The sequence below is a fragment of the Cordyceps fumosorosea genome (genome assembly GCF_001636725.1).
Source record: "Cordyceps fumosorosea ARSEF 2679 chromosome Unknown scaffold_3, whole genome shotgun sequence".
NCBI classification, from domain to species: Eukaryota; Fungi; Ascomycota; class Sordariomycetes; order Hypocreales; family Cordycipitaceae; genus Cordyceps; species Cordyceps fumosorosea.
The window spans coordinates 98,929-124,208 of record NW_017387303.1 but is presented as its reverse complement, the minus strand read 5'-3'; the positions used below and the strand labels follow the sequence as shown (position 1 = coordinate 124,208).

General features: G+C 55.9%; 10 protein-coding genes across 10 annotated transcripts; 5 read left to right on the top strand and 5 right to left on the bottom strand.

Annotated features, from left to right (window-relative positions):
- Nucleotides 1–1,269: 1,269 nt before the first annotated feature.
- On the top strand, nt 1,270–2,889 carry ISF_01721 (hypothetical protein; the record flags this gene model as incomplete). Its single annotated transcript, XM_018845328.1, has 1 exon — nt 1,270–2,889. One exon carries the CDS (start codon nt 1,270–1,272, stop codon nt 2,887–2,889), a length of 1,620 nt encoding a protein of 539 aa, XP_018707051.1.
- A 100-nt stretch (nt 2,890–2,989) lies between these two features.
- On the bottom strand, nt 2,990–3,344 carry ISF_01720 (hypothetical protein; the record flags this gene model as incomplete). Its single annotated transcript, XM_018845327.1, has 2 exons — nt 2,990–3,132; nt 3,212–3,344. 2 exons carry the CDS (start codon nt 3,342–3,344, stop codon nt 2,990–2,992), a joined length of 276 nt encoding a protein of 91 aa, XP_018707050.1.
- Nucleotides 3,345–3,740: 396 nt separating this feature from the next.
- Nucleotides 3,741–3,968, bottom strand: ISF_01719 (hypothetical protein; the record flags this gene model as incomplete). The annotated part of the gene is made up of 2 exons (XM_018845326.1): nt 3,741–3,775; nt 3,854–3,968. 2 exons carry the CDS (start codon nt 3,966–3,968, stop codon nt 3,741–3,743), a joined length of 150 nt encoding a protein of 49 aa, XP_018707049.1.
- Nucleotides 3,969–5,207: 1,239 nt separating this feature from the next.
- ISF_01718 (NAD(P)-binding domain protein) lies at nt 5,208–6,058 on the top strand (the record flags this gene model as incomplete). Its single annotated transcript, XM_018845325.1, has 2 exons — nt 5,208–5,466; nt 5,520–6,058. The coding sequence occupies 2 exons, from the start codon at nt 5,208–5,210 to the stop codon at nt 6,056–6,058; spliced, it is 798 nt and encodes a 265-aa protein (XP_018707048.1).
- A 129-nt stretch (nt 6,059–6,187) lies between these two features.
- ISF_01717 (GPCR, family 2, secretin-like protein) lies at nt 6,188–7,826 on the bottom strand (the record flags this gene model as incomplete). The annotated part of the gene is made up of 4 exons (XM_018845324.1): nt 6,188–6,931; nt 6,988–7,230; nt 7,276–7,477; nt 7,546–7,826. The coding sequence occupies 4 exons, from the start codon at nt 7,824–7,826 to the stop codon at nt 6,188–6,190; spliced, it is 1,470 nt and encodes a 489-aa protein (XP_018707047.1).
- Nucleotides 7,827–8,422: 596 nt separating this feature from the next.
- ISF_01716 (Peptidase S10, serine carboxypeptidase) lies at nt 8,423–10,449 on the bottom strand (the record flags this gene model as incomplete). Its single annotated transcript, XM_018845323.1, has 4 exons — nt 8,423–9,364; nt 9,417–10,080; nt 10,145–10,257; nt 10,321–10,449. The coding sequence occupies 4 exons, from the start codon at nt 10,447–10,449 to the stop codon at nt 8,423–8,425; spliced, it is 1,848 nt and encodes a 615-aa protein (XP_018707046.1).
- A 3,275-nt stretch (nt 10,450–13,724) lies between these two features.
- ISF_01715 (C2 domain containing protein) lies at nt 13,725–15,671 on the top strand (the record flags this gene model as incomplete). Its single annotated transcript, XM_018845322.1, has 2 exons — nt 13,725–14,707; nt 14,774–15,671. The coding sequence occupies 2 exons, from the start codon at nt 13,725–13,727 to the stop codon at nt 15,669–15,671; spliced, it is 1,881 nt and encodes a 626-aa protein (XP_018707045.1).
- A 753-nt stretch (nt 15,672–16,424) lies between these two features.
- On the bottom strand, nt 16,425–17,123 carry ISF_01714 (hypothetical protein; the record flags this gene model as incomplete). The annotated part of the gene is made up of 1 exon (XM_018845321.1): nt 16,425–17,123. The coding sequence occupies one exon, from the start codon at nt 17,121–17,123 to the stop codon at nt 16,425–16,427; it is 699 nt and encodes a 232-aa protein (XP_018707044.1).
- A 1,601-nt stretch (nt 17,124–18,724) lies between these two features.
- On the top strand, nt 18,725–19,358 carry ISF_01713 (peptidyl-prolyl cis-trans isomerase; the record flags this gene model as incomplete). The annotated part of the gene is made up of 6 exons (XM_018845320.1): nt 18,725–18,849; nt 18,908–18,972; nt 19,025–19,085; nt 19,139–19,159; nt 19,233–19,274; nt 19,331–19,358. The coding sequence occupies 6 exons, from the start codon at nt 18,725–18,727 to the stop codon at nt 19,356–19,358; spliced, it is 342 nt and encodes a 113-aa protein (XP_018707043.1).
- Nucleotides 19,359–19,999: 641 nt separating this feature from the next.
- Nucleotides 20,000–25,219, top strand: ISF_01712 (ubiquitin-activating enzyme E1 1; the record flags this gene model as incomplete). Its single annotated transcript, XM_018845319.1, has 9 exons — nt 20,000–20,005; nt 20,100–20,464; nt 20,512–23,209; nt 23,350–23,422; nt 23,691–23,903; nt 23,991–24,166; nt 24,236–24,541; nt 24,605–24,870; nt 24,940–25,219. 9 exons carry the CDS (start codon nt 20,000–20,002, stop codon nt 25,217–25,219), a joined length of 4,383 nt encoding a protein of 1,460 aa, XP_018707042.1.
- Between the last annotated feature and the right edge of the window lie 61 nt (nt 25,220–25,280).

Sequence of the window (25,280 nt, the reverse complement as noted above, 5' to 3'; positions counted from 1 at the left end):
TTCATCGCTTTTTCGCACTAGATTATGCATAGAATCATGCGAGTGCGGGGACGGGAAAAGGAATTGAAAAATAAACACCAAGAATAGAACACTTATAGAAGTCTCGGCTTTAACTGTCCTTTGCGTGAATAACTTGAAAACAAAAAGGACATGGAAAGGGAAAAGAAAAACAAAGGAAAGGAAAGACAAGAGAAAGAACAGTTCCTGACTACTACCGTCAAGCACATGGGGAAATATGCCGATGGGACTGTATATAGTCATCTACTGCTAAGCTTCAGCTGAGGGCAGGGACAGGGGCGCTTTACCGGCCGTTGACTAGGGCAGGCGACAATTAATATTGAAAGATCTTGAAATACCTGAGTAATCTGTAGCAAACCCTCAACTTCAATAGCCGACCAAGGCTCGGACCGCACAGACGATCTCAACGTGTGAGCGAGCCACTTCGATGATAGATAGGGCTGGCTAATATACCAGCTATAAGGCTGGCCCCCTGGGCTGGGTTCAAACTAACTAGTAACGTTAGGGGCGAATGATTCTAGTCAAATACGACAAGAAATAGTAACTATCTGTACACGTCAGCGCGCCGCGTGTCAATGCCAGGCGCAGCTAACCCGCACAGTCTGCCCCCCTCCCCCTCCCCCCATGGCCTTATCCAATACCAAGGTTTCGAGCTAATCTCGGCTCAGCCTACTGTCTTCCACAAGACCCCTGTGCCCTTGTCCATTGTTCATGGGACAAAAAGAGGCAAGGCGGCATCTCTAAGATGATCAATTCTAGACCCAGCCCACGTGCGTTCGGTGCTTGGCTCTTGCAGGTGCTGCGGCAGTTTTGGACAGATGAGGATAATCGTGGCTTAACATGTCGCCAAATAACCTTTTCGACAGGGGGCGGCTTCGTCACTCGTATAAAATAGTTAATAGTCGCTGCTGCTCTGTGGATGAGTTTGAAAAAAAAAAAGAGGGAAATTTCCACGAATTAATGTGATGGCTGTCCGCAGCATTGACGCGGCAGCCATGCGCAATCGCTTCCATAAATCTCGCAGAACGTTATTTATCGTCATTTTTCTCATTTTCATTTCCATAGCGCTATATAATGACTATTCGAAAAAACGCCCCTGGCTGCATCTCCCAAGGTACGTTGACGAAACCACCAACACACGCAGACACTACCAACAATCCCCCAACACTTGCTCATCTCCACGACTCCAGATTACAGGGGTATTACAATGGAATAAACACCATTCCTCGCCCCAACCGATCTCGACCGCCCATGCCGAGGCCCTACAGCCCCTACAACGGCTCGGAACCCACGAGGACATGCTACCTCGACAGGGAAAACACCGTCGCCGCGCCGGACATCTACGCCTACGACGGGGTGCCGCGGCACATGCCAGCGCCGCTGTTGGGCTCGTACGAGCTCCTGCGGATCCGCGACGACGTATGCTTCGACCGGTTCGGGCGATACGGGCCGTACGGCCTCGGCTACGGCCCCGCGCTGGGCGGCGTGGGGTTCGAGAACGAGACGGAGCACGCGCACTCGGAGCACGTCTGGACGGGGACGGGCCAGATCGACTACCGCCGCGTCGACTGGGCCGACGCGCAGCAGCGATGCCGCGACGCCAACAACGAGGCGATGAGGGGGAGCGAGTCGAGGACGGCCGTCGTCGTCCGCGCCTACGAGGGCTACACGTGGACGCCCATGGCCGTCCTCAACCTGCGCGCCATGGTCACCGAGCTGGCCCTCAAGACCGGCGGCGCCTACTCGGTGCACGTGCTCCTGCAGGTCAAGGACGCCCGGTTCCCCGTCGAGGCCGCCGCCGACCCGACCGTCCGGTACGCGTACCTCGCCCGCCACGGAGTGCCCGCCGAGTTCCGCGGTCTGGTCACGCTCTGGAGCGAGCCCCAGATGCGCCGCGCCTACCCGGGCGACTTCCCCCCGTCCTTCCGCAACCCGACCGGCAAGGGCGTCCACGACGTCTACCGCAGCCCGCACCTGGCGCTGCAGGAGTTTGCGGAGGCGCACCCTGAGTACGCGCACTTTTGGAACTGGGAGCTCGACGCGCGCGTGCTGGGAAGTTACTTTGAGATGCTGGATGGCATCGGGCGCTGGGCGGACGCGAGGCCGCGGGAGCTGCTGTGGGAGCACGCGGAGCGGTATTATATCCCGCGGCACCACGGGTCGTGGGAGGACTTCACGCGCGCGGTACGGAAGCAGCAGCGGGAGAGTGGACGGCTGGAGCTGCCGCCGGAGCCGCTGCGGGCCGACTGGCGGACAAGGCTCGAGGACGGTGGCGACGTGCTGCCGGCCGACTGCGCCTGGCAGCCCGCTACGTGCGGCGTCGGCGAGCCTGCGGACCTCGTCACGCTCAGCCCCATCTTCGACGTCCTCGGGTCGTCCTGGTTCTTCGCCGACGACGCGACCGGGTATCCGGCCTCGCTGCGAGCCACGCTCCCGCGGCGCGCGGCCATCGTGACCGCGGGGCGGTACAGCCGGCGGCTGCTGGCGGCGATGCGCGAGGAGGTGCGCGGCCACGGACGGACCATGTTCGCCGAGATGTTCCCCGCGAGCGCGGCGCTGCACCACGGGCTGAAGGCGGTGTACGCGCCGCACCCGGTGCACGCGGGGCGGCGGTGGGAGCGCGCGGCGGCGGTGGACCAGCACTTCAACAGCGGCGCGCGCGGGTCGACGTCTGGAAGGGGCGGTCCGTTCAGTCTCTCGACGGAGAGGGTGCATGATGTGGCGAGCTGGTACTACAGGAGCAGCTTCGCGCAGAGCCTGTGGCGGCGCTGGCTGGGGTACGGGGAGGACGGAGGTGAGGAGGAGGGCGGACGGATGTGTCTGCGGAGTATGTTGCTTCATCCCATCAAGCATGAGCATCCATCGGAGTGAGACGAGAGGGTGGGTGGTGGTTAGTCTGTCTATTGCGTACCATACATATAAATACCCCTAAGCAATCTACATTGAAGAAACAATCCTAAATAAACAAGGCCTAGGTCCATTCTCCAAGGCGTATCTTTCGAAGACGCACCATTAGATCTCCAAGTAGTTCCGGTGGCAAGTCGGCAGGCATTTCATCGGCGAGCTTGGCAAGGTCTCGCTTGTATTCGAGGTCGCCGTAGAGCCCGGACTGGGCTGGAGGACGTATTAGCGACGACTAAAAAATAACACCAATCGGATCCGAGTCTTGAATCTTGTCAATATGGGCTCTCACCTGGACTTTCTGGGTCAGAGGACGAGTCGACGCCTCGGTGAGGCGGCGGTTGGATGTCCTCTCTCTTCTCAAGCACCCAGAATATGACGCATCCTTCGGAAATGGCCTTGAGATACTGATTGCAGCGACCCATAATCGAATCTTGTCTAGAGCTAGACAGGTGATTGAAAAATAGAATCAAATTAAAGTGAGTTCGGGAGACAGTGTGAGTGTGGCATGGCGCGTAGAGTCAGTCGAAGAAGGCGCACTTATTATGTGGCAGCCTAATTCTGTCGAACTACCACATTACGTGGCCACGTTCGCGGTTTTTCTTCTTCTTTTGGGCAGAATTTCTTTTTTATTTGGAAAAAGGTACACGTTTATATATCTATACAGGTGAATTGATTATTCGCAGCCGGCGACGCTGCTCTTCTTACATCCATCCTTCATTGCCTCTTTAGGAATCATATTGTCAACATTCAAATCCAGCGCTTTGTTAATCTACAGTACGTGATCCAGAGCCGGAAACCCTGAGCCAAAATCTGGGCCATCATTCGTCAACGCGGCCATTGGTGAGCGTGCTCCCTGTCCCATTCTAGCCACAGCTACTTGTCAGTCATGCTCCAATACCCAGTGGCGCTTCTCAGGACAGACGACACCTACCGATGATAGCCTGGCGCTGCATAAGACGTGCTCTGTTTTCCATCACCTTTTCATCGTGGCTATCTTCAAACTCTTCAAAGTTGCGTCGCTGTTGGGCACGGTCGGTGGTGGGCATGGCTAGATAGATGATCAAGCGAGTCAGCCCTAGTTGATGAAGCCAAGTGTCTTTCGGTCCGATGACGGGGGAGACATTGAGGACGTTTCTGCTTTGTAGAAAATGTTGACTTGCGCTTACCTGTAGGCGGAGGGGCACTGGTGAAGCGCTCTTGGAAATCCAGATGGTAGGGGATGACCTGAGATCGCCGTCTGTCGGACTTGTAGCTGCAGGGAGCCATTCCGGGGGATACAGGTACGGGGGTTAGGGCTCTATGCGGCGACCAAGAGGAATGGAGTCGATCTTGGAAGTTCATGGTCGGGCATAAACGCTAAATATATAAACGGCCTTGCTGTTGTACAAGAGTCTAGTCATCTGTACGCATGCGGCAGGGCAAAGTAATCGTCAGCCGCGGCTTGCCGTGTGGCACGAACAACGTGGTATGACGAAGCAGTTTCTTTGTCCTTGTCATTTTAAACTCTACCAAGGGTATGGATGGCTTTTCTATTGAGAGATGCCGGCAAAGATGAGTTGGTTCCGTGTTTGTCAAGCATCAATCACTGACTACCTACAGCCAAGGTGGGCCTGGGCTCGGCAAGATCGCCGCCAGGCCGGCGCCACAAAGCCCGATCCGGCGGAGGAGACGGGATGTTGGCGTGGATGGTGTCTGGTGAATTGTTCAAATATTGAATTATTGAATTATTTTACCAAGTTTTTCACTTTTAATTAATAATAGAATCAGACCCGTGCGGATAGGTCAAGATTGGGCACAGAATTTGGACAGCCAGCGACTTGTTGGGCTGAAGAAGAGGGATTGGCCTGTGCAGCCGGGAATAATCAATCGGCCTTTATTTCCACAGCTTTCCATGTATGTACAGAGGTACAATAAATGCAGCAATTGCGGGATCAATACGCTGGGGTGCGAATGCCATTGAAATAAAAAATAGAAAAATAAATAGCAGGCCTCTCTGCCAGGATCATGTTTATCTCCGATGCAGCACTCATTAACCCCGATCGCACACCATCTTTGTATTGTACCATCGATCAAGCTCACCAGCAATGGCGTCATGTTAGCTACCCCCCCCCCCAAATCTCACAAGCCGGAGCTCCCGTCCGCCAACACCATCCCAGCGACGCAAGGAGGGGAAGCTTAATAATAATAAATCTACATCTACATCATCCTTCTCCCTCTTCTAGACTTATTCTTCTTCTTCCTCTAAATCCCTTTTGAAAAATACTGCCCTAATTCCAACCAAAACCATGCCCGCCCATCACGTCCTCATCCTCGGCGGCCACGGCGCCATCGCGCAGAAGCTCACCCCGCTGCTCCTCCGCCGCGCCTGGACCGTCACCAGCGTCATCCGCACCGCCGAGCAGGTCCCCGCCGTCCAGCGCCTCGCCGCCGACCTCCCCGGCACCCTGCACGTGCTCGTCCGCAGCATCGACGCCGTCGCCAGCCAGCAGGCAGCCCAGGAGATCCTCGACGAGGTCAAGCCCGACTACATTGCCTGGAGCGCCGGTATTCCCTCCCCTCCCCCCCCTTCCGATCTTGCTTTTGCTAATGGACAGTAGGCGCCGGCGGAAAGGGCGGCGCAGAGGCCACGTTCAAGATCGACCGCGACGCAGCGGTGCACTTCATCCGCGCCGCCGCCGCAACGCCCTCGGTGCGTCGCCTGCTGCTCGTCTCGTACTCGGGTAGTCGTCGCAAGGCCGCGCCCTGGTGGCAAGCGGCCGAGTGGGCCGAGTACGACGAAAAGGTGAACCGCGGCGTGCTGGCGACGTACCACCAGGCCAAGATCGTCGCCGACGAAGCGCTCTACGCGGCGACCAGGAGGGGCAGCGGCAGCACGCTGACGGGCATCTGCCTGAGGCCGGGCACGCTGTCGGATGGCCCGGCGGGAGGGGTGGAGCTTGGGAAGACGAAGCACGTCAAGGGAAGCGTGCCGAGAGAGACGGTCGCAAAGGTGGCGGACGCGCTGCTGGCGGCGGACGGCGTCCAGAGCGGCTGGCTCGACTTGTTGGAGGGCGAGGAGCCGGTGGACGACGCGGTTGCCAAGGCCGTCAAGGAGGGCGTCGACGCGGCCGAGGGCGAGGCCATTCATCAGCAGTGACTCTGGAACATTGGCGGGCACCAAAGTAACATCTAGTCTCTTTCCATTGCTAACGAAAATCGATTGTTGAATTTCTTGCATATTATTTTCCAGTTGAAGCTAACTGCAACCCATCTATCCCTCCTCATCTCACACACCTTGCAGCCGTGCGGAATCTGGTAATCGTGGCTCCATCTCCAGCTCTTCCAGTCTCATGCCCTGTCTGCGACGGTCCTGGCTAATGTTGGAAGTCCTTCCGTGCAGTGCCGCCCCAAACCCACGACTCCTCGACCGCCGCCGCCGCCCGCCGCCGCTATACCTCGCCGCAGCGCTGCTCCTCCGACGAAAGATGGTGTCCGCGATGCCCCTGCGGATCTGCCTCACCGTGTCCCAGCTCGTCGTGAAGTATATCAGCGCATTCATCACGCCCTGCAGCGGCAGCACGGTGCCGCTGACGGCGCTCAGCTGGAAATTGATGTGGCCGTGGTTGGCGATGCTGTACAGCCGGTTGACCGAGCTGGGGATCCAGGTGACCAGCACAGTGAAGCCAAAGATGAAGCTCGTCCGGAGGTACGCCATCTTGACGGGGTCGAGCCGGCGCAGGCGCGTCGTTGCCATCTGCCTCAGCCGGCTGAGCTGGTGTGAGAGACTCGTCTTGTTGGCCCGGGCGGCGGCGGAGGGGGAGACGGAGACGGAGGTGCGTGTAGCCGACTCCATCCTGTGCAGCGTCTGCGTCGTCTCTACCATGTTGTTCGCTGATGTCGAGATGGTCGCCACATGCGTCGGAGGTTGCAGGATGAGCTGGCCGCGGTCGTCGCAGGGCGAGGCGTCAGACTCGACTTGTACCTCTGTCACGGCGATTCCATAGCAGTCGATTCGTTCCGAGAACATCATCTCCTGGCAGTTAGCGCGTGACAAGCAAAGAAATTACATGACTCTCAATAGCTTACTTCTTCAGCAGAGTCCTCGACATCCGTCGTCTGCACCGATTGCAGGCAGCCGCTCTTGTCCAAGCTCTGCAGCCCAGCGCTTCGTAGCCGGTTTCGCTGCTGGAAGACGTGGTACCCAACGGCAATGTAAATGACGATGGACAAGAATATGCAAATCCAAATTGGTATGTAGTACGCGTAGAGTCGCACCAGACTCCAATTTGGGCCGATCCAGCACCAAAGCTGCGCCTCCCTTGTCAGCATCTGCGGCTCTGCTTTTGTTGTTGTTGCTAATGCTCGCCGACTTACGGTTGCATCACCAAACACGGGACCGCGCGATCTATCCTTCATCGAGATCAGGGTAACAGCCGGTATCAAGGGCCCCCCGAAGCAGACGATGCAGTATGCCCAGATGTAGCGTGGAAACGCGGTCGGGTCGACGTTGCAGAAGAAGACGAGGAAGACGTTGCACGCCATGGCGCAGGACCACCAGGGGTCGGCTTGCATGAACCTGCGAAGATTAGCCCCTGCCAAGGGACGCAAAGCACTCAGGTACTCTCTGGGTATTCCTCTTCTTACCATTCGAATATAAAGGCCTGGCCCTGGCAAAGCGACGAGTCATCCCCCTGCATCATCCCGTCGTGTCCAATCATGGATGCGATGCTAGCGCCAGCGTTGGCGATGGAGGCGAAGAGGAGGAAGGTGTTGGGCGTCGTCCGCAGCTTTGGGTAGACGAGGTACGACGTCGCGATCAGGGCTATGGCAATCATGGACAGGCTGGCCCCGGTGCGCTCAATTGCCACGAGCGTTGCAATCTTGTCGGCCGACAGGTCGGAGCCGTCGCGGACACTGGCATCCATGGTTGGTGAATGTCGAGCAATCTTGGCATCGACTCGGTCTGGATGTTTACAGATTCAGATAGGAATTCTGTAGAACAAGAAGGAACTCTAACTTTGACTCTACAGGCTTCGTTGCACAGTCGCAGGCTCGTAACAGCGTGTACCAGGTGGCGACACAAAGACAGGCAAGCACGGACGAGGCAGGAGCTGCGAATGAACCGGACACGGATGCACGGCTCTCTGTTTCCGCGACGTGCAAATTCAAGACTCGATTGGCTCTCCCTATTGGATCTTTTAGTTCTTGTTTGTGTTCAACTAATGATTCGACGAATTGTTGTAGCGCAGAGTCTATTACGCTGGCTGCTGGTACTAGGCAAACCACCCGGCCTCAAGCGAGAGAGCAATCACGCACAGAGACAATAACAGAGTAACACGGGGAGATGGGCAACCCGTATCATTTCGATGCAGTGCGATGGATTTCAACAGCCTGTAATGTAATTTTTCGCAACCGCGCTTCCAAAGCAGCAGACGATGACGAGCACGTACCACAGCCCCTTCCCTTCTAGTCCCTCGGTGCTGCCAGCTCCATAGGTAGGTAGCAGTCAGTACCTGCCGTTTTACAGCTCAACCGACTCAAACTCCTCCTCTTCCTCCTCGACAAGGAAATAGTCCTTGACCAGTGCCCCAGCATACACCTTGGCCCACTGCTCCTCCGTGCACGTACCCAGATCCAGCACGTAGCATCGCGGCGCCGGCCCCGGGAGCAGCTCCGTCTTGTGCCCCCATGTATGGCTCGGTCCCTCCGTCACCAGGTCCTCCGTCACTTCCTTGCGCCCCGTCGCGATGTCCTTGCCGAACATGGCCCGCATGAAGATCTCGTACGCGTGCACCGGCTGGTACGACGGGATCATGTGGCCCGCCTGGAACACGCGTGTGAAGGAAAAGTTGCCCACCTGCCGCGTCAGCCCGCCCACGCCGTCCGTCGTGACCATCTCCGCGTAGCCCGCCTTCGCGAACCTGTCGCTGCCCTTGAAGTCGACCGCCAGCGAGGACATCTCGCCGCCGATCCAGTTGCACGCAAAGTCGCGGTCGCCGTACACCAGGTGCACCTTGACGCCCGCGGCGTCCAGCAGGTAGCCGAGCGCGTCGACGAAGCCGCCGCGCAGGTGGTCCGCGGAGATGCCAAAGTTGCGCGAGACGGCGCGCGAGGTCGAGGTGAAGTTGACGGGCGAGCCGAGCGCGGAGAGCACGTCGGCGCGCGAGAGCCACCCGTGGATGTGCGGCGGAGGGAACGGGTCCTGCTTGCGGTGGGTGATGTCGAAGCGGCCGCGGTCGACGGCGGAGAAGGCCTCCTCGCTGGGCGACTCGCATGAGGGCTCGATGCCGCAGATGGCGTCCCACCCGCTGCCGTCGTCGAGCTCGTCCTGGACCGTCACGCGGTCGCGGTCGGCGAGAACCTTCTCGCAGTGCCGAATCTGGTCGCGGCAGCCGCCGGGCTTGGTGAAGTTGTGCATGAGCTCGTCGTAGTGCTCCTGCGTGTAGGCTTTGATGCCGTAGGTCTGCAACTAGTTAGCGGTAAAAAAAGTCTTCTATAAAAAAACAGGGACGCACATTGTTGAACGGAAAGATGATGCCCGCCTCCTCGCGGTGCGCCGTGTCGATGACGCCGTTGATGATGCCCAGCGTGTCCAGGTGCATGTAGTGCGCCGTCTTGTCGTCCAGCGTGCCGTTGAGGATGCGCTCGTTCTGCTCCTGGAAGAAGCGCGTGAAGCCAGGCCCGTAGTGGCCGCCGTAGCTCTCAGCCCACACGCTGATGCGATCGTCGTTGGGCTTGTAGTGTGGGAACTCCCAGAAGAAGGCCTGGGCAAAGTGCCAGAGCGCGTGCGCCGCCTGCGCCGTGGTGTTGACCGTGTGGCGGCCGTCGCCGCTGGACACGGTGCCGACGCGCGTGGTCGCGTTGACCTCGGGCACGGCGACGCGGGAGAAGTCGGTCGCCGTTCGGACGTCGTCGCCGTCGGCGCCGAAGTGGATGGTGATGTTGGTGGGCGTGTCGTAGGAGAAGCCGACCTGGTTGGGCTCGTCAATGTACAGCATGTTGACGTGGTTGTTCCAGCTCCACGGGTTGTTCCGGACGGTGGCCGAGTCGGCGTTGATGAAGCAGGGGCCGTTCTCCTGCAGCAGGCCCATCATCGAGGACGAGCCGGGGCCGCCATTGAGCCAGATGGCGAGGGGCGCATTCTGGGGGTCGTGACGAGCCTCGAAGAACCAGAAGAAGCTGCATCGGCTGGTTAGATGGGGAACAGCCGTGGTTGGAGGTTGTAGGGTGTACTTGGGCTTACGTGTTGGTGTCGTAATCATGCTCGATTCCGTGGATGTCCTGCAAGAGACTGGCCGGGAGGCGGACGTGGCCAGCGTAGGACTTGACGCCGGGAGTAGTCTCACAGAGGCCAGGCTATCATTAAGATGTGTTAGCATAGCAGCGCCCATTCCGGAGAGAAAAAAGGCCAAGCCATACCTCCTTGTACGAAATGGTCACGTTTTCATGAAATTTAGACTTGAGAGTCTTGACGCCTGTGAGGGGCGGGGGGAATTGGGCGACGGCCAAGCTGGCGATGCTACCCAACAGCAGCGCCTTGGAAACCATGGTGAGTCTTTCGTCGACGCTCTCTATGCGTCCGACTCCGTGGTTGAAGAGTCTTGGAATTGTTGAGAAGAGAGGGTTTGAATTAATCCTGGTGTGATGAGCTGCAGGCTACAGCGTCCTGTGTCAAACAACCTGGATGGCCAGCCTGTTAGTGCGGAGCGGGCGTTATCGTGACTAAAAAGAGGCGGGCAGCGTACCCGGCACCGGGTTGGTACTCCGGAGGCAGGGTGTCTTACAGGCCAATCGAGTGAGAGGTGAGAGGCTCTATCAGGCTGTATTTTATCGTATTTTTCATTGAAATTCTTCGGCATCAACAGACCGAAAGCGGAGGGTACGCCCACCGGACATAAACCGGTGTGGAACGTTCCCCGGGTTTGAATCTGATCTGGGGGTGGAGACGCTGGGAAGCTTGCTCGGGATCAAGCCACCCCCTGGGAGCTGGGTGCAACAGCCAGAGGGCACGGGGGCTGATGGATCTGCGGTCTCTTGTTATATCTGCAATAATTATGGTCAGAGGAACAATACCTGGGCTTCCAGGGAACAAGGGAAGAGCTAAGGCTCAGGTCAAAGCAGCGGCTTCAGTGTTGCGACTGGGATAACTAAGAGAGAATAGGACCCAAGTTGACATGTTCGAGAACAGTCAAGCAAGTCTTCTCTTAACAAATTTAACAAGTTGCTGGTAGAAGCCCACTTCATCATCTTCCATCAGTACCTCAGCCATACGACTGCGAGCCTCGCCCGGGCTCCAGCTAGCCAACCTCCTACTTGCTGAATCACTCATCTTCTTCTCAACGAACGCGTCCATGGCCAGTCTGTCTTTACGACTGAGCATGTCTACGCGAGATTTCCAGTACGGTTCACTGGCAGAAATTTGCTGCCGCTCCCCGAGGAACCTCGCATCTATGTAGATGTTTCCAATAGATGGCGTCAAACGCCCAACTCTTTCCTGCCGCGTAGTTGAGCCAAAAACGCCCCATTCTCCAGCTATCGTGCATGTGTTCGTGGAGCTTGAACGTCAATGCAGTTGACGTTGTCGATGCTTCTGCTTTTTCCATACATGAGAGCCATGCCCCCAATCGCTGTTCGTAATGCTTCGCCCAATCTTCTATCCCAGCAGGCCACATCTCCGGGCATTTCCTGTAGCAGCCACCACGGTGGATCGAGAATGAACTGCGTCGGTGCTGCATATGTAAACTCCCAGTCAATAGCAGCGACCATGTCCTTGTCTTCGTTGATTAGAAAGTTGGTCGGCCGTAGGTCATCATACCAACGCCGAAAACGACCCATCATATCCGGTGCTAGCAAGAAGCATCCATCTTGGCTGCCTGCGCAGACCAGTCATCCTCCACAACCCAAAACTTGAGAGCCTCCCCTCCTGGGCCAACTTGCGGAACAAATATCTGGAGATGTATTTTCCCGCAATCATCTTCTGACGTAACTAAATCGTTGTGCTGAAATACCAACTGAGCAAGGTGCATATTTGCCAAGGCAATATACCACTCAGTTGCCGATTTGTATGTGGTGGTTGGTGGATGGTAAAACCTCTCGAGGTATGTTTGCCAGCTGTATCATGTTGCTCATGTTCTGTGTGATTGGCCGGCCTAGTACCAAAATGTGACCATTGCTTTCTTTCAGAGAACCGATTTGACCAAATTCTGGTTGACATAGCTGTAAAAGGCAGCCAGCTAGCTTCGAGTACATACTTTGCGGTATGACTTCGTCCAGATCCTCATCCAGCACTGGTACTTCACTAGTATCCTGCTGGGGCTTTGACAAGACATCCGAAATATCTCCTTCGTTTGTACCGTACGGCAACATCAAAAATGGGCCGGTTGTTGATCCAATCTCGTATCGAAATAGCTCAGGGACGGGCAATCGAGTTTTTTGTCGTAGCAGCAGCCCAGTCGCCGCTTCTTGAAGCGTCTTTTCTTCGGGAAACTGGCAGAGGCTGGGACAGGGTAAACGGACTAGGATATCGCTCGGTAATCCATCAACGTGTACCCTATAACTGAAGCACATTGTAACCTCCCATTCGCAAGGGAGGCACCAGAGTCGCTGGTTTGCCGAACTGCTCTGAAACCGCTGACACAATGTCGGCGCAAAATGAGCGGCGTGTGAGCTGCGTTTTCGCCTTCTCTATCGCATCATCGTTCAAGTCCCAAGCAAGATTGTCATAGTCTTGACGTTCTTGGTTCATTTTGCTGCACTCACGAAAAGTAGCAAATAGCAGAAGGGATGCGTGTGTATAATAGTTGCCAATGGCCAGGGTTTATAATTATTTTCCCGGCCTACTCTTTTTCTTCGCTCGAGCCATTTTCCTATTTATTCTTCCCCCTACCCTTAGCCCTTCCCCTTTCACTGGAGCCTTGCTGTGCACATTGCCGCCTCGCCCCAGCGTCGAATTTGGGCAGAGCTGAGTCCAGATAACTTCGCTCCTCCAAATACATATCCTTCACGAACATACCTGATCAACTGCCAGTCAAGTCAGATCGGCGCGGCTCAGACCCGACCGATGTCGTGATGATTCGCCGACGTCGGCGGCCACTGGCGACCGGCAATGACGGCAGCGACCAAGCCACGCGTGCTGGCCAAGCTCGCAAAATCAGGCCTCGCAATTAGTTACCTGTTATTTTTGATACCGCCACGCAATAAGCTTCAAGCCAAAGACAGAAATCATGACGAAAGAGGCCAACAGCGCTAAGCTTCAAGTAGCCCCTCATGCGCCACTGTGTGCCTTGATTTCTCGCGGGACAGCCTGCAGTCAGCGCAGCGAGGCCCGCCACATGGCCGCCACGCGTGCATCACGGTCACGCTACAGGGCTCATTGGCCGCTAAAAATATAGTGCCCGCCAGTTCATCCACTAAAATCAGCGCTGAAACGCCGCCAGAGGCCGCTAAACCCCACTGCCGCCAGCGACTTCCAACGGTGCGCTCATGGCAAATGGTTGTTGCAGTGGGCTGCAATTTATTAGTATGATCGACATTCTCAAGCTGCTGCCTCTGTTGCACAACATCGTCACGCCTTTGTCGTCATTCCCTGTTTTTGGCCCCCGTCAATGTCCTTTTTTTCTTGCTGGTTTCCTTAGGGCCAAAATTCGCCAATTTCCTCCATCTCAGGATCGACATCACACCTCGAATTCCTATCCTAACATCAAAGATCACCTACCAAACCTACTAAGATTTAGCTCTTGCCAAGCTTTCCCAGCCGTTGTGGCTTGGCAACCTCCTCCACCAGAGCTTCACAACAGCCATCTTCCTCGTTAGCCGCCACCATCATGACGGAACAAACACAGACACAAACACCACCGCTCGCGACCCTTGCCATCAATGGCACCATCAATGGCAAAACCAGCAACGGCCTCGCGGCTAACGGATCCGCCCACATGAACGGATCCTCCTCCAAGCAGCAGCAGCAGCAGCAGCATGACGACCAGCAGCAGCCCAGCGGCACCTCCGCCGAGGATCGCAAGCCCGCCAAGTCGAAGCGGCGGCCGCGCGGCGGCTTCGACCCGACCGAGCTGCCAGACGCGCCGCCCGGCTACACCGTGCGCTTCACCTTCCACTCCGCCACCAACCTTGCTCCCGGGGATCTACACACGGCCTCGTCAGACCCCTTCCTGCACGCCACCCTCAAGGTCAACGGCCTAAAGCGCCACAAGGAGGATCCGGACCTCACCCACCGCACGCGCACGCTGTGCCGCACCCTCGAGCCCGTCTGGGACGAGGCATGGACCGTCGCTAACGTCCCGCCGACCGGCTTCACGCTCAAGTGCCGCCTCTACGACGAGGACTCACCCGACAAAAATGACCGCCTCGGCAACGTCACCGTCCGCGTGCCCCGCCTCTTCCGCAGCTGGGAGGGCTTCCCACCGCCCGGTCGCACGTTTGAGGGCAAGAAGCGCGTCATGAGCAAGCGCGCGTACCTACTCAAGGCCGTCACAGATAGGTTTCATCGCAATCACAGCGCAAAGCACATGTCGCCGCTGGTCACTATTAGTATAGAGCTGCTGGGGGAGTCGGAGCCGCCGCACGGCCAAATGTACACGGTCGGCCCAGCCAGGTGGGTTCAGCACTTTAGTCCCATGATTGGGCGGCTGGCGGGCACAAAAGTCGAGGGCGACAAGGGCGGCGCCGGCGCCGGCGCCGGCGGCGAGTCGGCGGAGAAGAAGAAGCAGCAGCAGCAAGATACCAACGGCGAGGCCAATGGCGGAGAGGCCTCAAGCTCGGGGAAGCAGACAAACAAGAATCAACGTTACGAGTGAGTCCCCTGGCAACTGACTGCTATACAGGCAACGTATGCAAGTCATACTGACCAGCCACGCAGGTTTCGAGCCAACGAGATGCAGCTCGTCGGCCCCGTCCCGCCCAACATGTACCACCGCTTCGTCGCCTTCCGTCCCATCATCGGCTCCATGTTCATGTCCACCGGCATCCGCGGCAAGATCCTCAACAAGGCCTTACACAAGCAGCACAACCGCATCTACAGCTTCGACTCCAGCACCGCCTGCGAAGACTTCTCGCCGTGCACCCCCGCCGCCACGGAGCAGTTCCTCCAGATGGCACACTTCGACGAGGGCGGCCGCGTCTTCACCTACGTCCTCACCCTCGACGCGCTGCTGCGCTTCACCGAGACGGGCAAGGAGTTCGGCATCGACCTCCTCAGCAAGCACACCATGCATTCCGACGTCGAGACCTACATCGCATACTCGGGCGAGTTCTTCATCCGCCGCCTCGAGCGGCCCACTGCCTCCGACGACCCGGACCCCAAGGGCCGCACGCACCCCGATGACGAGCTGCCAGGCGGCCCGCCCAACGAGCCGCCCCCGCAGGACCCGGCGCACTACCAGCTCGTCATCGACAACGACTCGGGCACCTACCGCCCAGACCGCTCCGCGCTGCCCGCGCTCAAGGAGTTCCTGGAGCGCAACCTGCCAGGGCTCGGCGTCGTCGCGATGCACTGGGAGGATGAGGAGCTCAAGGAGATGAAGGAGGCGCAGCACCGCGCCAAGCACCGCGAGCGCGGCGGTAGGGTGCTCCGTGGCGTGCTCAACCGCAGCGCCAGCAGCATCAGCTCCGCGGAGAGCGAGCTGGAGGACCGCCAGGCGGCCGCCGGTGACGGTGGCGATGGCTGGGACGGGAAGAAGAGCAAGCGCGAGAAGGCGTGGGAGGCGCTCGAGCGGCCGGCTGCAATCAAGGAAACGGCCAAACAGGCCCTGCCCTAATTTTTCCGTGGTCCATGTTTTTCCGTGGGCCTTTCTTTCCAATTGTTGCAGCATCATTCTTGTCTAGTTTCTACCATGATACCTATTATGAGCAATGAATTCACCTTGCATTGTTATCTGCATCTATGCAACGATAATCCATAATTTCTTATGTTTCCAACTCCAGCAACATTTGTCCTCGTTGGCCAGCCAAGGTTGATAACAAAGTCAATCCTGCATCACATGTACGGTGACAACAGACAGGCTCGGAATCAAAATACCCAGCTCATCACGCAGCTATTCATGCTTAGTCCGTAGTGTATTCTGAAAAACAGAATCACAATATCCCTTTTAGGTCCTGTAGACAGCTCTTCTAGCTCTTTTGTACGAGTCCCTGCGGTGATTTCTTGCGGCTTGCCCAGGTAACTTCCGCTCATCGCTATAGGGAATACCATCAAGCAGTCATGTGTCGCATACGTATTCTCAACAAAAATTTCCAGCCGACCTTCGTCGCGGCAAAAATGGCGATACCGGTTTGCGGCGTCTTATCTTCTTCGCGGGTGGTGTGGATGTCTGTTGACTTCTCGCAGGCGACGGCGCTCCAAGCTCATCTTCGTCCGAAGCTGGAGTGGTGGGAGAGCAACTCTTTTTGATATCCTCGTTCGCCTCCCTCTCCGGACTTTCGCTTGCCTTTCTCTTTGTCCGTGTCGAATGTATTTTGGTGGATGCGAGTTCCAACACGTCGGCTTCGGGGTCGAGGCTGTCCGCAGCGTCCTACAGTTGCTCGTCTCGCCGCACGGTCAACAGGTTCTGGATTTCTTCCTCAGCCATCCCCATCAAATTTCCCTTGAACTTTCCAATCGGACTCAGACATCGGACCGGTACAAGCATGTTTCTGGCTGACTCCGACAGCTCGAATTTGTTGCGTGAGAGCTGTCTGGCCGGCCCCTGCGGCTTGATCGATTCCACAGCCTGGATGTCCTTTTCTGAGAGATACCAGTGGACGTGCAAGCCACGAATGACCTTTTGCTTAAGCTCTTGAAACTTTTCCAGCAGATGCTGCGCATATGCAGCCAGCATGTTGTCAACATCGTGGGGGTCCTTGCGTGGGAAACGGCGTAGGAATCGGCCTCTGGCTCGGACAAAGGCAAGAACAAGATCCCTGACGATGCTTCGTGGCAGTGAGCCATTGCTTGCCCGTCCAACACGGGCCCATAACGATTTTGGTCCCTTTGCTACGAGGATGTCCCACGAGCAATTGCTTTCGAGCATGAGCCGGGTCAGCCTTTGCCGAGCTGCTTCTGGCCCGCTTGGGGCTTTGTTTTCTGCGTGCAGGCTATTGATGACGTCGTCATCTCGCTTATCGCGGCCAGTCATTGGCCTCGTATCGTGAAACCAAAATCCGTGGATGTTCATAAGACGCCTCTTGATGGAGTTCCGCAGTTCTATCGTCTCGGTGGCTGCGGCATTCATCTTTGGTGTTGCGGCGTCCGATTAAGAAAGCAAGGATAAAGCTTGTGATATAACAGATTTCAGGTTGGGGTAGGGGATTTCTTAAGTAATCGATACAATGCATTGGCAGCCGTTGGTTTCTGGGGTCCTAGAGGTGTTGGGGTTGTGATTGATGGCTGGCTGGCGCACTTCGTTTGTTGATTGAGAATATGAGATGCAAGGCGGCTGGCAAGAGCGGGCAACTGGCAACGTTTAGCTACCAAAATGAGTTGTCATGGGCACCCAGGCAACAGCTTTTCCTGATGAATTGTGACGTTGAACGCTTGTCAAATATTTGTTGATTCAACTGTTATCCGCCTCTAGGCCATCTAGTTGCCTGTTCTCGTGTTCTTCCGCTTGACTGCACTTTTAACCTTTTCTCTCCTCCCTAGCGCTCTCTCTATCATAACTTGGGCTGGTACTCTCTTGGTATTGTCATCCTCTTCTTCTTCCTCGTCTCGTGGTGTGTTGCGGTTTGCTAAGGTGCAGATTTGAACAAGAATACTGACCTTTTTTCTCAAACACTGCCCATCACCTATTCTACACCCCGCGATTCTCAACGAGATTTCGGTGTATGTACGTACCAACAGCAGAAACTCGCTACAACAGTATTACGCTCGGAAATTAATTGCCTCAAGCTGTAGCTGCCTCATGCTGTAGCCTGGCAGCCTGGCTGGCACGTCGCCAGCCGGTGCGGTGCAGGGTAGGCGCAGCGGCTGCTCCTTGTTGCTTTGCTATCCTTGGCCCAACGCGCGCAGAAACAGACCGACACAAGCAGACCGACACAAGCAGACCGACACAAGCAATTTGTCACCCAACCCTTCCGGCCAGCATCCCATCGCATTTGGTTTCAATTGTCCGAGCCACCGTCTTTTCGCTGCGGTCGTGACACGGCATGGATACAACGGAGGTACATGCGAGGTACCTGGTTACATCCGCAGAAGAGGTACATTGGTACCTTAACCTCTTGGCTGCTGCACGAAATGGGGCTGCAGCCAGCCGCCCTGCAGAGCATCCACGGGTCGCGTCCAGGCTGTTGCCCACTGCACTGCAGTTACAAGGCCAGGCCAGGTCAAGGCATCGCGCCATTGTATTTTTGGTAGCAGGAACCACAAATGATCAGGGAGCACAATCCAAGATCCAATCACGCCGCACTCTATTTGCCCTTCCACACGCTCACGCCCCTGCCCTGCCTCTTCGCTTCTGCTTCGCACGAATGGATGCAGCTGCTGAGCTGCGAGATTTCCTGCTGCCGTACACAATTTGTAGCATCTTGTACCACCTCCTGCTCCCCGCCGGGCGCCCGCTCGTCATAGCCTCATAGGCTTAATGACGACAGGGGCTCCACCCTTCTCGGCGGTACATTGGGCACGTACCAGGTACGTACCCTTCCCAGCGCGTCTTGGTTGATTCTCAGGTACTCTGGTACCCCCCTCATTGCCCCGCTATCCTGTCCCGCCATCTGAGAAGCCGCCTTTGGCTCTCACTTTTAAACCCTGCCATCGCCGCTGTTGTCTTGCGCCGCGCTCTTCTCTTCTCTTCCCGATAATCTCTCATACCTCGTCGATCCAAATTCTATAACAATGGGTGTTTCCAAGACTACCATCAAGGACGGCTCGGGTGTCCAGCCCAAGCCTGGCCAGACCGTCGTCATCGAGTATACTGGCTGGTTGAAGGATGCTACCAGGCCTGACAGCAAGGGCAACAAGTACGAGCTTCACAAAACCCCGCAGTTGACCTTTTTTTAACCGTTTTTTGCTTCTCAGGTTTGACTCCTCTGTCGGTCGCGGCGACTTTGAGGTCAAGATTGGTGTTGGCCAGGTTATTCGAGGTGAATACGAAGCTGTTGACCAGCTGCGCGCCAAACGCTAACACAGCTCCAGGCTGGGACGAGGGTGTTCCTCAAATGAAGGTTGGCGAGAAGGCCACTCTTGACATCAGCAGGTATGTTGCTCCCGATGTATAGTACAACACACTTATACTGACACGATACCCAGTGACTTTGGCTACGGCGCTCGGTAAGCCTTAGGCTCGGTCCTGACAACAGCTGTCGTCCGTTTCTCTGCGATACTAACCTACCTGTCTACTTAGCGGCTTCCCTGGTCACATCCCCGCCAACGCCGACCTGATTTTGTGAGTTCCAATGCAGTTCTCTGATGGTTGCGGCATTGGCTAACTATTCACTACAGCGATGTTGAGCTCAAGAACGTCAAATAGACAGCTTGAGATTCGCCGTTTGCATTGTCCCGCCGGAAATGGAGCAGCGCGTAAAGTGCGCCATGAGCCTTCTGATAAACACGTATTTCATATCTAGCTTAAAAGATACAAATGGAAAAACAGTAAAATCTGGATACTTAATATCGCCATGAAAAGCCTCTTGCATCTCCCATAACCTGTTATGATCCGCTACCTATCTTTGTAAGCTCTGGCTTTCCATGTCCTTCTACATACCTGCGTTGCCGCCCCACCGGTTGCCTGGCACTGCCCCTCATCGGCCACCCGTCATAACGTTAGCTAAGCAAGCGTCAAGGTCCAAGTCACTGACTACATGGCTCCTGCAAACACCAACTGCAACGTCTGGACTGGCCACATCTCTCTTCCTCTTTTGACAAAACTCAACCTTCCGCCCATCATCTCGATAGAAGCTCACAGTGTTCCCTGAACGCCACCTTGTTCACCACCAGACATCGCTTCGGCACCAGCAATCTCCCTTTCGTGTAGCATCCTCTGGCGGGGTAGAGCTCGACCTGGGTGCTAGCTCACCATCCTTCAAGATTTCTTCCCAGCTGCCCGGCTCAGGCGCACTGGGCAAACGCAAGCTCTCCAGCGGAGAAGCTCAACCAGATATAAAAAGAACCATGTCGGTACGTGGCATTTGTCTCTCTGACCGGCGATTGGAGCAATCCTTCCACCGCCTTTGCTACCGTCAGAGGCGACGACTGCTGACAATCTATTTAGGGCATCACCGACTCTACCTCCAAAATGCAAGTCGACGGCGTGGCTGCCGGCCAGTCCGAAATCGACGAGTCCCTCTACAGTCGTCAGCTATATGTGCTTGGCCATGAGGCCATGAAGCGAATGGGCGCTTCCAATATCCTGGTTGTCGGGCTCAAGGGTCTTGGTGTTGAGATTGCAAAGAACGTTGCTCTTGCTGGCGTCAAGAGCCTGACTGTCTATGATCCTGCTCCTGTTGCCCTACCCGACCTCTCCTCCCAGTTTTTTCTCACTCCCGCCGATGTTGGCAAGCCCAGAGACCAAGTCACAGCCCCCAGGGTAGCTGAACTTAATGCCTACACCCCAGTCAGCGTCCACCAGTCGCCTAGGTAAGCCCCATCGTCTGCTCACCCAAAGCAGGTTCTAATTTGGATAGTCTCGACGACAATCTCTCCCAGTTCGACAACTATCAAGTCGTTGTTCTCACCAGCGTCCCGATTCTGTCACAAAAGCTCATCTCCGACTACTGTCACTCTAAGAACATCTATGTCGTCATCGCCGACACATTCGGTCTGTTCGGGTCACTTTTCTGTGACTTCGGAAAGAACTTCACCGTGGTCGACCCGACTGGCGAGACCCCTACCCATGGCATTATCGAAGGTATCGACGAAGAGGGCCTAGTCTCCGCTTTTGACGAGACTCGACACGGTCTTGAGGACGGAGACTATGTCACTTTCTCTGAGGTCGAGGGCTTGGAGGCCCTCAACGGCTGTGACCCCAAAAAGGTGACCGTTACTGGACCTTTTACCTTTTCCATTGGCGACGTCTCAAGCCTGGGCCAATACAAGCGTGGTGGTATTTACCAGCAGGTCAAAATGCCCAAGCTTCTTGACTTCAAGAGCTATACGGAATCTGTCAAGGAGCCCGAGTTCCTCATCTCCGACTACGCCAAGTTTGACCGGCCTCAGCAGCTCCATCTTGGGTTCCAGGCTCTACATGCCTTCCAGGTCGCCAAAGGCAGGCTCCCTAACTCCATGGACGATGACGACGCGGCTGTTGTAATCGGTGCTGCCAAGAAGTTCGCCGAGGAGGAAAAGCTCGAGATAGAAGTGGACGAGAAGCTTCTCAAGGAACTAAGTTATCAGGCTCTCGGTGATCTCTGCCCCATGGCCGCCTTCTTTGGTGGTGTTGCAGCCCAGGAAATTCTCAAGGCTGTCTCAGGAAAGTTCCACCCGATCAAGCAGTGGATGTACTTTGATTCTCTTGAGTCTCTTCCCACCTCTGTCAAGCGTACGGTCGAGTCGTGCAAGCCCATTGGCAGTCGATATGATGGCCAGATTGCGGTCTTTGGAAAGGAGTACCAGGATAAGATTGCAAACTTGAGGCAGTTTCTCGTTGGCGCTGGCGCTATCGGTTGTGAAATGCTCAAGAATTGGGCCATGATGGGATTGGGATCGGGCCCCAACGGCAAGATCTTTGTTACCGATAACGACTCGATTGAGAAGAGCAACTTGAACCGTCAGTTCCTCTTCAGAGCCGCCGATGTTGGTCACATGAAGAGCGACTGTGCCGCTAAAGCCGTGCAGCGCATGAACCCTGACCTCGCAGGCCACATTACGACTTTCCGTGACCGTGTTGGTGCCGAAACCGAGGACGTTTTCAATGCCGACTTCTGGAACGGCCTTGATGGCGTCACCAACGCCCTGGACAATGTCGAAGCCAGAACCTACGTGGATAGACGCTGCATCTTTTACCGCAAGCCTCTGCTCGAGAGTGGCACTCTGGGAACCAAGGGCAACACTCAGGTCATCCTGCCCAACATGACGGAATCTTATTCTTCTTCCCAGGACCCCCCTGAGAAGGAGTTCCCCATGTGCACAATCCGCAGTTTCCCGAACCGTATTGAACACACGATTGCCTGGGCTAAGGAGCACATGTTTGAGCGATGCTTTGTCAACGCCCCTCAGACTGTCAACCTATACTTGACGCAGCCCGACTATTTAAGCACCACATTGCAGCAGGGTGGAAACCAAAAGGAAACCCTGGAGACTATCCGCGACTACCTGACGGCGGATCGGCCCAGAAGTTTTGAGGACTGTATTGCCTGGGCCAGAAACCTGTTCGAGGTTGAGTTTGCCAACAAGATTCAACAACTCCTGTACAACTTCCCGAAAGACTCTCTCACATCTTCCGGAATGCCTTTCTGGTCTGGGGCCAAGCGTGCGCCTGATGCTCTGAAGTTTGACGCTAACAACCCTACTCACTTTGGATTTATTGTTGCCGCCGCCAATCTTCACGCTTTTAACTACAACATTAAATCTCCGGGCAACGATAAGGCACTCTACCTACGCGAGCTCGAAAACGTCATTGTCCCTGACTTCAGTCCCGACGCTAGTGTCAAGATTCAAGCCGACGACAAGGAGCCTGATCCAAACAAGGACGTTTTCACTGATGAGGATGAGCTGCAAAGCATAACAGCGTCGCTGCCGTCTCCCAGCAGTCTAGCAGGCTTTAAACTGCAGCCTGTTGATTTTGAAAAGGATGACGACTCAAACCACCACATCGACTTTATCACAGCATGCAGCAACCTACGTGCCGAAAACTACAAGATCGAGGCCGCTGACCGACACAAGACCAAGTTCATCGCTGGCAAGATCATCCCTGCCATTGCCACCACGACGGCCCTTGTTACCGGCCTCGTTGTCCTAGAACTGTACAAGGTTATTGATGGCAAGGACGACATTGAGCAGTTCAAGAATGGCTTCATCAACCTGGCGCTGCCCTTCTTTGGATTCTCCGAGCCGATCGCGAGCCCCAAGGTGGAGTACACCGGTCCCGACGGCAAGGTGGTACTAGACAAGATTTGGGATCGCTATGAGGTCAATGATATTACGATCCAGGAGCTCGTCGACTTTTTCAAGGCCAAGGGTCTAACAGTGCTCTCGCTCAGCCACAGTGTCAGCTTCCTGTTTGGCGCATGGATGCCTACGGCCAAGGCGCGCCTCCCGCTCAAGATTAGCGAGGCCATTCAGCAGGTGACGAAGAAACCTGTACCGGCGCATATGAAGGAGTTGATTGTAGAGGCGTTGGTGGAGGACGAGAATGAGGAGGATGTTGACGTCCCATATGTCAAGGTGACGTTGGGATAGACTGGTGGTTATGTATAAGGTGTGGTCTAGAATTATCATCCGTAAATGAAATGCTATGTTTTTTATGAGTATGAGGTGTTTGCTGTGGCTTGTGGTAGATGTTTGCAAGCAATTACTTAGCACAGATCGATTTCGATGCGTGGATGTCTGCTTGGCCCGCTTTCTCTTTTTGTCGAGCGGTCACTACCAACTATCAAGGTATGTAATCCATTACTGAGCAGGCCGAATTGTACTTGGGTTTTGTCAGCGATCAGAACCAATGGCTGTTAGTGGTCTAGCGGCTTTCCATCGATCACCGTTCTGATTAGGTCAGGATATCGTCAGCTCAAGCTAATAAATAACTAGGCTGCAGGGGATGAGGGGCTACGAAGCTCTAGATAGCTACTTATATATATCGTGTCGAGCGTCGCTGCTAACCCTCCTCAAATCAGTTATAAAGTGAAAGCTGCCAATGCACATTGTGCAGCTCATCCGCCCAAGGCTCGCAAAGCAAAGCATCCCAGTATACCCGTTTCTCCCCGCATCCGTTTCTCCCGGAGCGACTACTACAACACCCAGCTCTCCTCAGCTCCGTCATCACCACAGCGCGGGGTCATCATTCCGTCTCCAAGCTACCCCTCCGTTGCAAGTTCCGTTTCCCCCCTACACGAAGCGTTTTTCTACGCAACCCATAAAAATGGTAAGTTTTTCCTCGTCGCTTCTTGTTCTCTTCTCTTCTTTCTTTCTTTCTTTCTTTCTTCCTACTTCAGAGAATATCACTGACCAGAAACCCATCAGTCCACGCCCGCCAAAATCACCGACTGGGTCGACCGCAGCGACAAGTCGGGCGAGTTCAAGCGCCAGGTCAGCTCGTTCCGCGACCACATCTCGCGCGCGCCCGGCGCCCAGTATCCTCCCGAGAAGGATCGCTACCATCTCTTTGTCTCCTACGCCTGCCCTTGGGTACGTTCTCTTCCCCCACCCTTTCATCTTTAGGACTTGATCCCCGCCGCTCACACACACCAAACGCAGGCCCACCGTACACTCATTGCCCGCAAGCTCAAGGGCCTGGACAAGTTCATCACATTTTCCGTCGTGCACTGGCACCTCGGCGAGGGCGGGTGGCGGTTCGTGACCAAGGACGAGAAGGAGCCCGGCGAGAACGTGGTGCCGGACCCGATCCCTGGTCACGAGGAGTTCACGCACCTGCGCCAGGTGTACTACGAGTCGGACCCCGGGTACGCGGGCCGGTTCACGGTGCCAGTGCTGTACGACAAGAAGACGAAGCGCATCGTCAACAACGAGAGCAGCGAGATTTTGCGAATTTTCGGATCGGAGGTGGGTTTTCTCCTCCGGAGAAGCACAGTGACGAAGCAGGAAAGAAGAGGCTGACTCGAATAGTTTGACGACTTGCTGGATGAAGAGCACAAGGGCATCGACCTATACCCCGAGGCGCTCCGCGGAGAGATTGAGGAGGCGCACAAGTGGCAGTACGACCTCATCAACAACGGCGTGTACAAGTCGGGCTTCGCGACGACGGCCGAGGCCTACGAGGGCAACGTCGTGGCCCTCTTCGAGGCGCTGGACCGCGTCGAGAAGCACCTCGGCGGCCAAAAGGACGGCCTGTACTACTTTGGCAAGACGTTGACCGAAGTCGATATTCGTCTGTACGTTCCCCCCTCACACGCTCCCATATGAACGAACGCCACCGCCCGTGCTAACGCTTCTTCTGGTAGCTACGTCACGCTCGTCCGGTTCGACCCCGTGTACGTGCAGCACTTCAAGTGCAACATCCGCGACGTGCGCTCCGGCTACCCGGCGATCCACGCGTGGATGCGCAACCTGTACTGGAAGCTGCCGGCGTTCGGGGAGACGACGCAGTTCGAGCACATCAAGTGGCACTATACGCGCAGCCATACGCAGATCAACCCGCTGTCGATCACGCCGGTCGGGCCGCTGCCGGACATCTTGCCGCTGACGGAGGAGGTGCCGGCCGTTGCTGCGGCTCGCAAATGAATGCCTTCAACTCGACTTGAACCTGACAATGATTGTTTTATTGACAGTGTTTTGGAGGCCC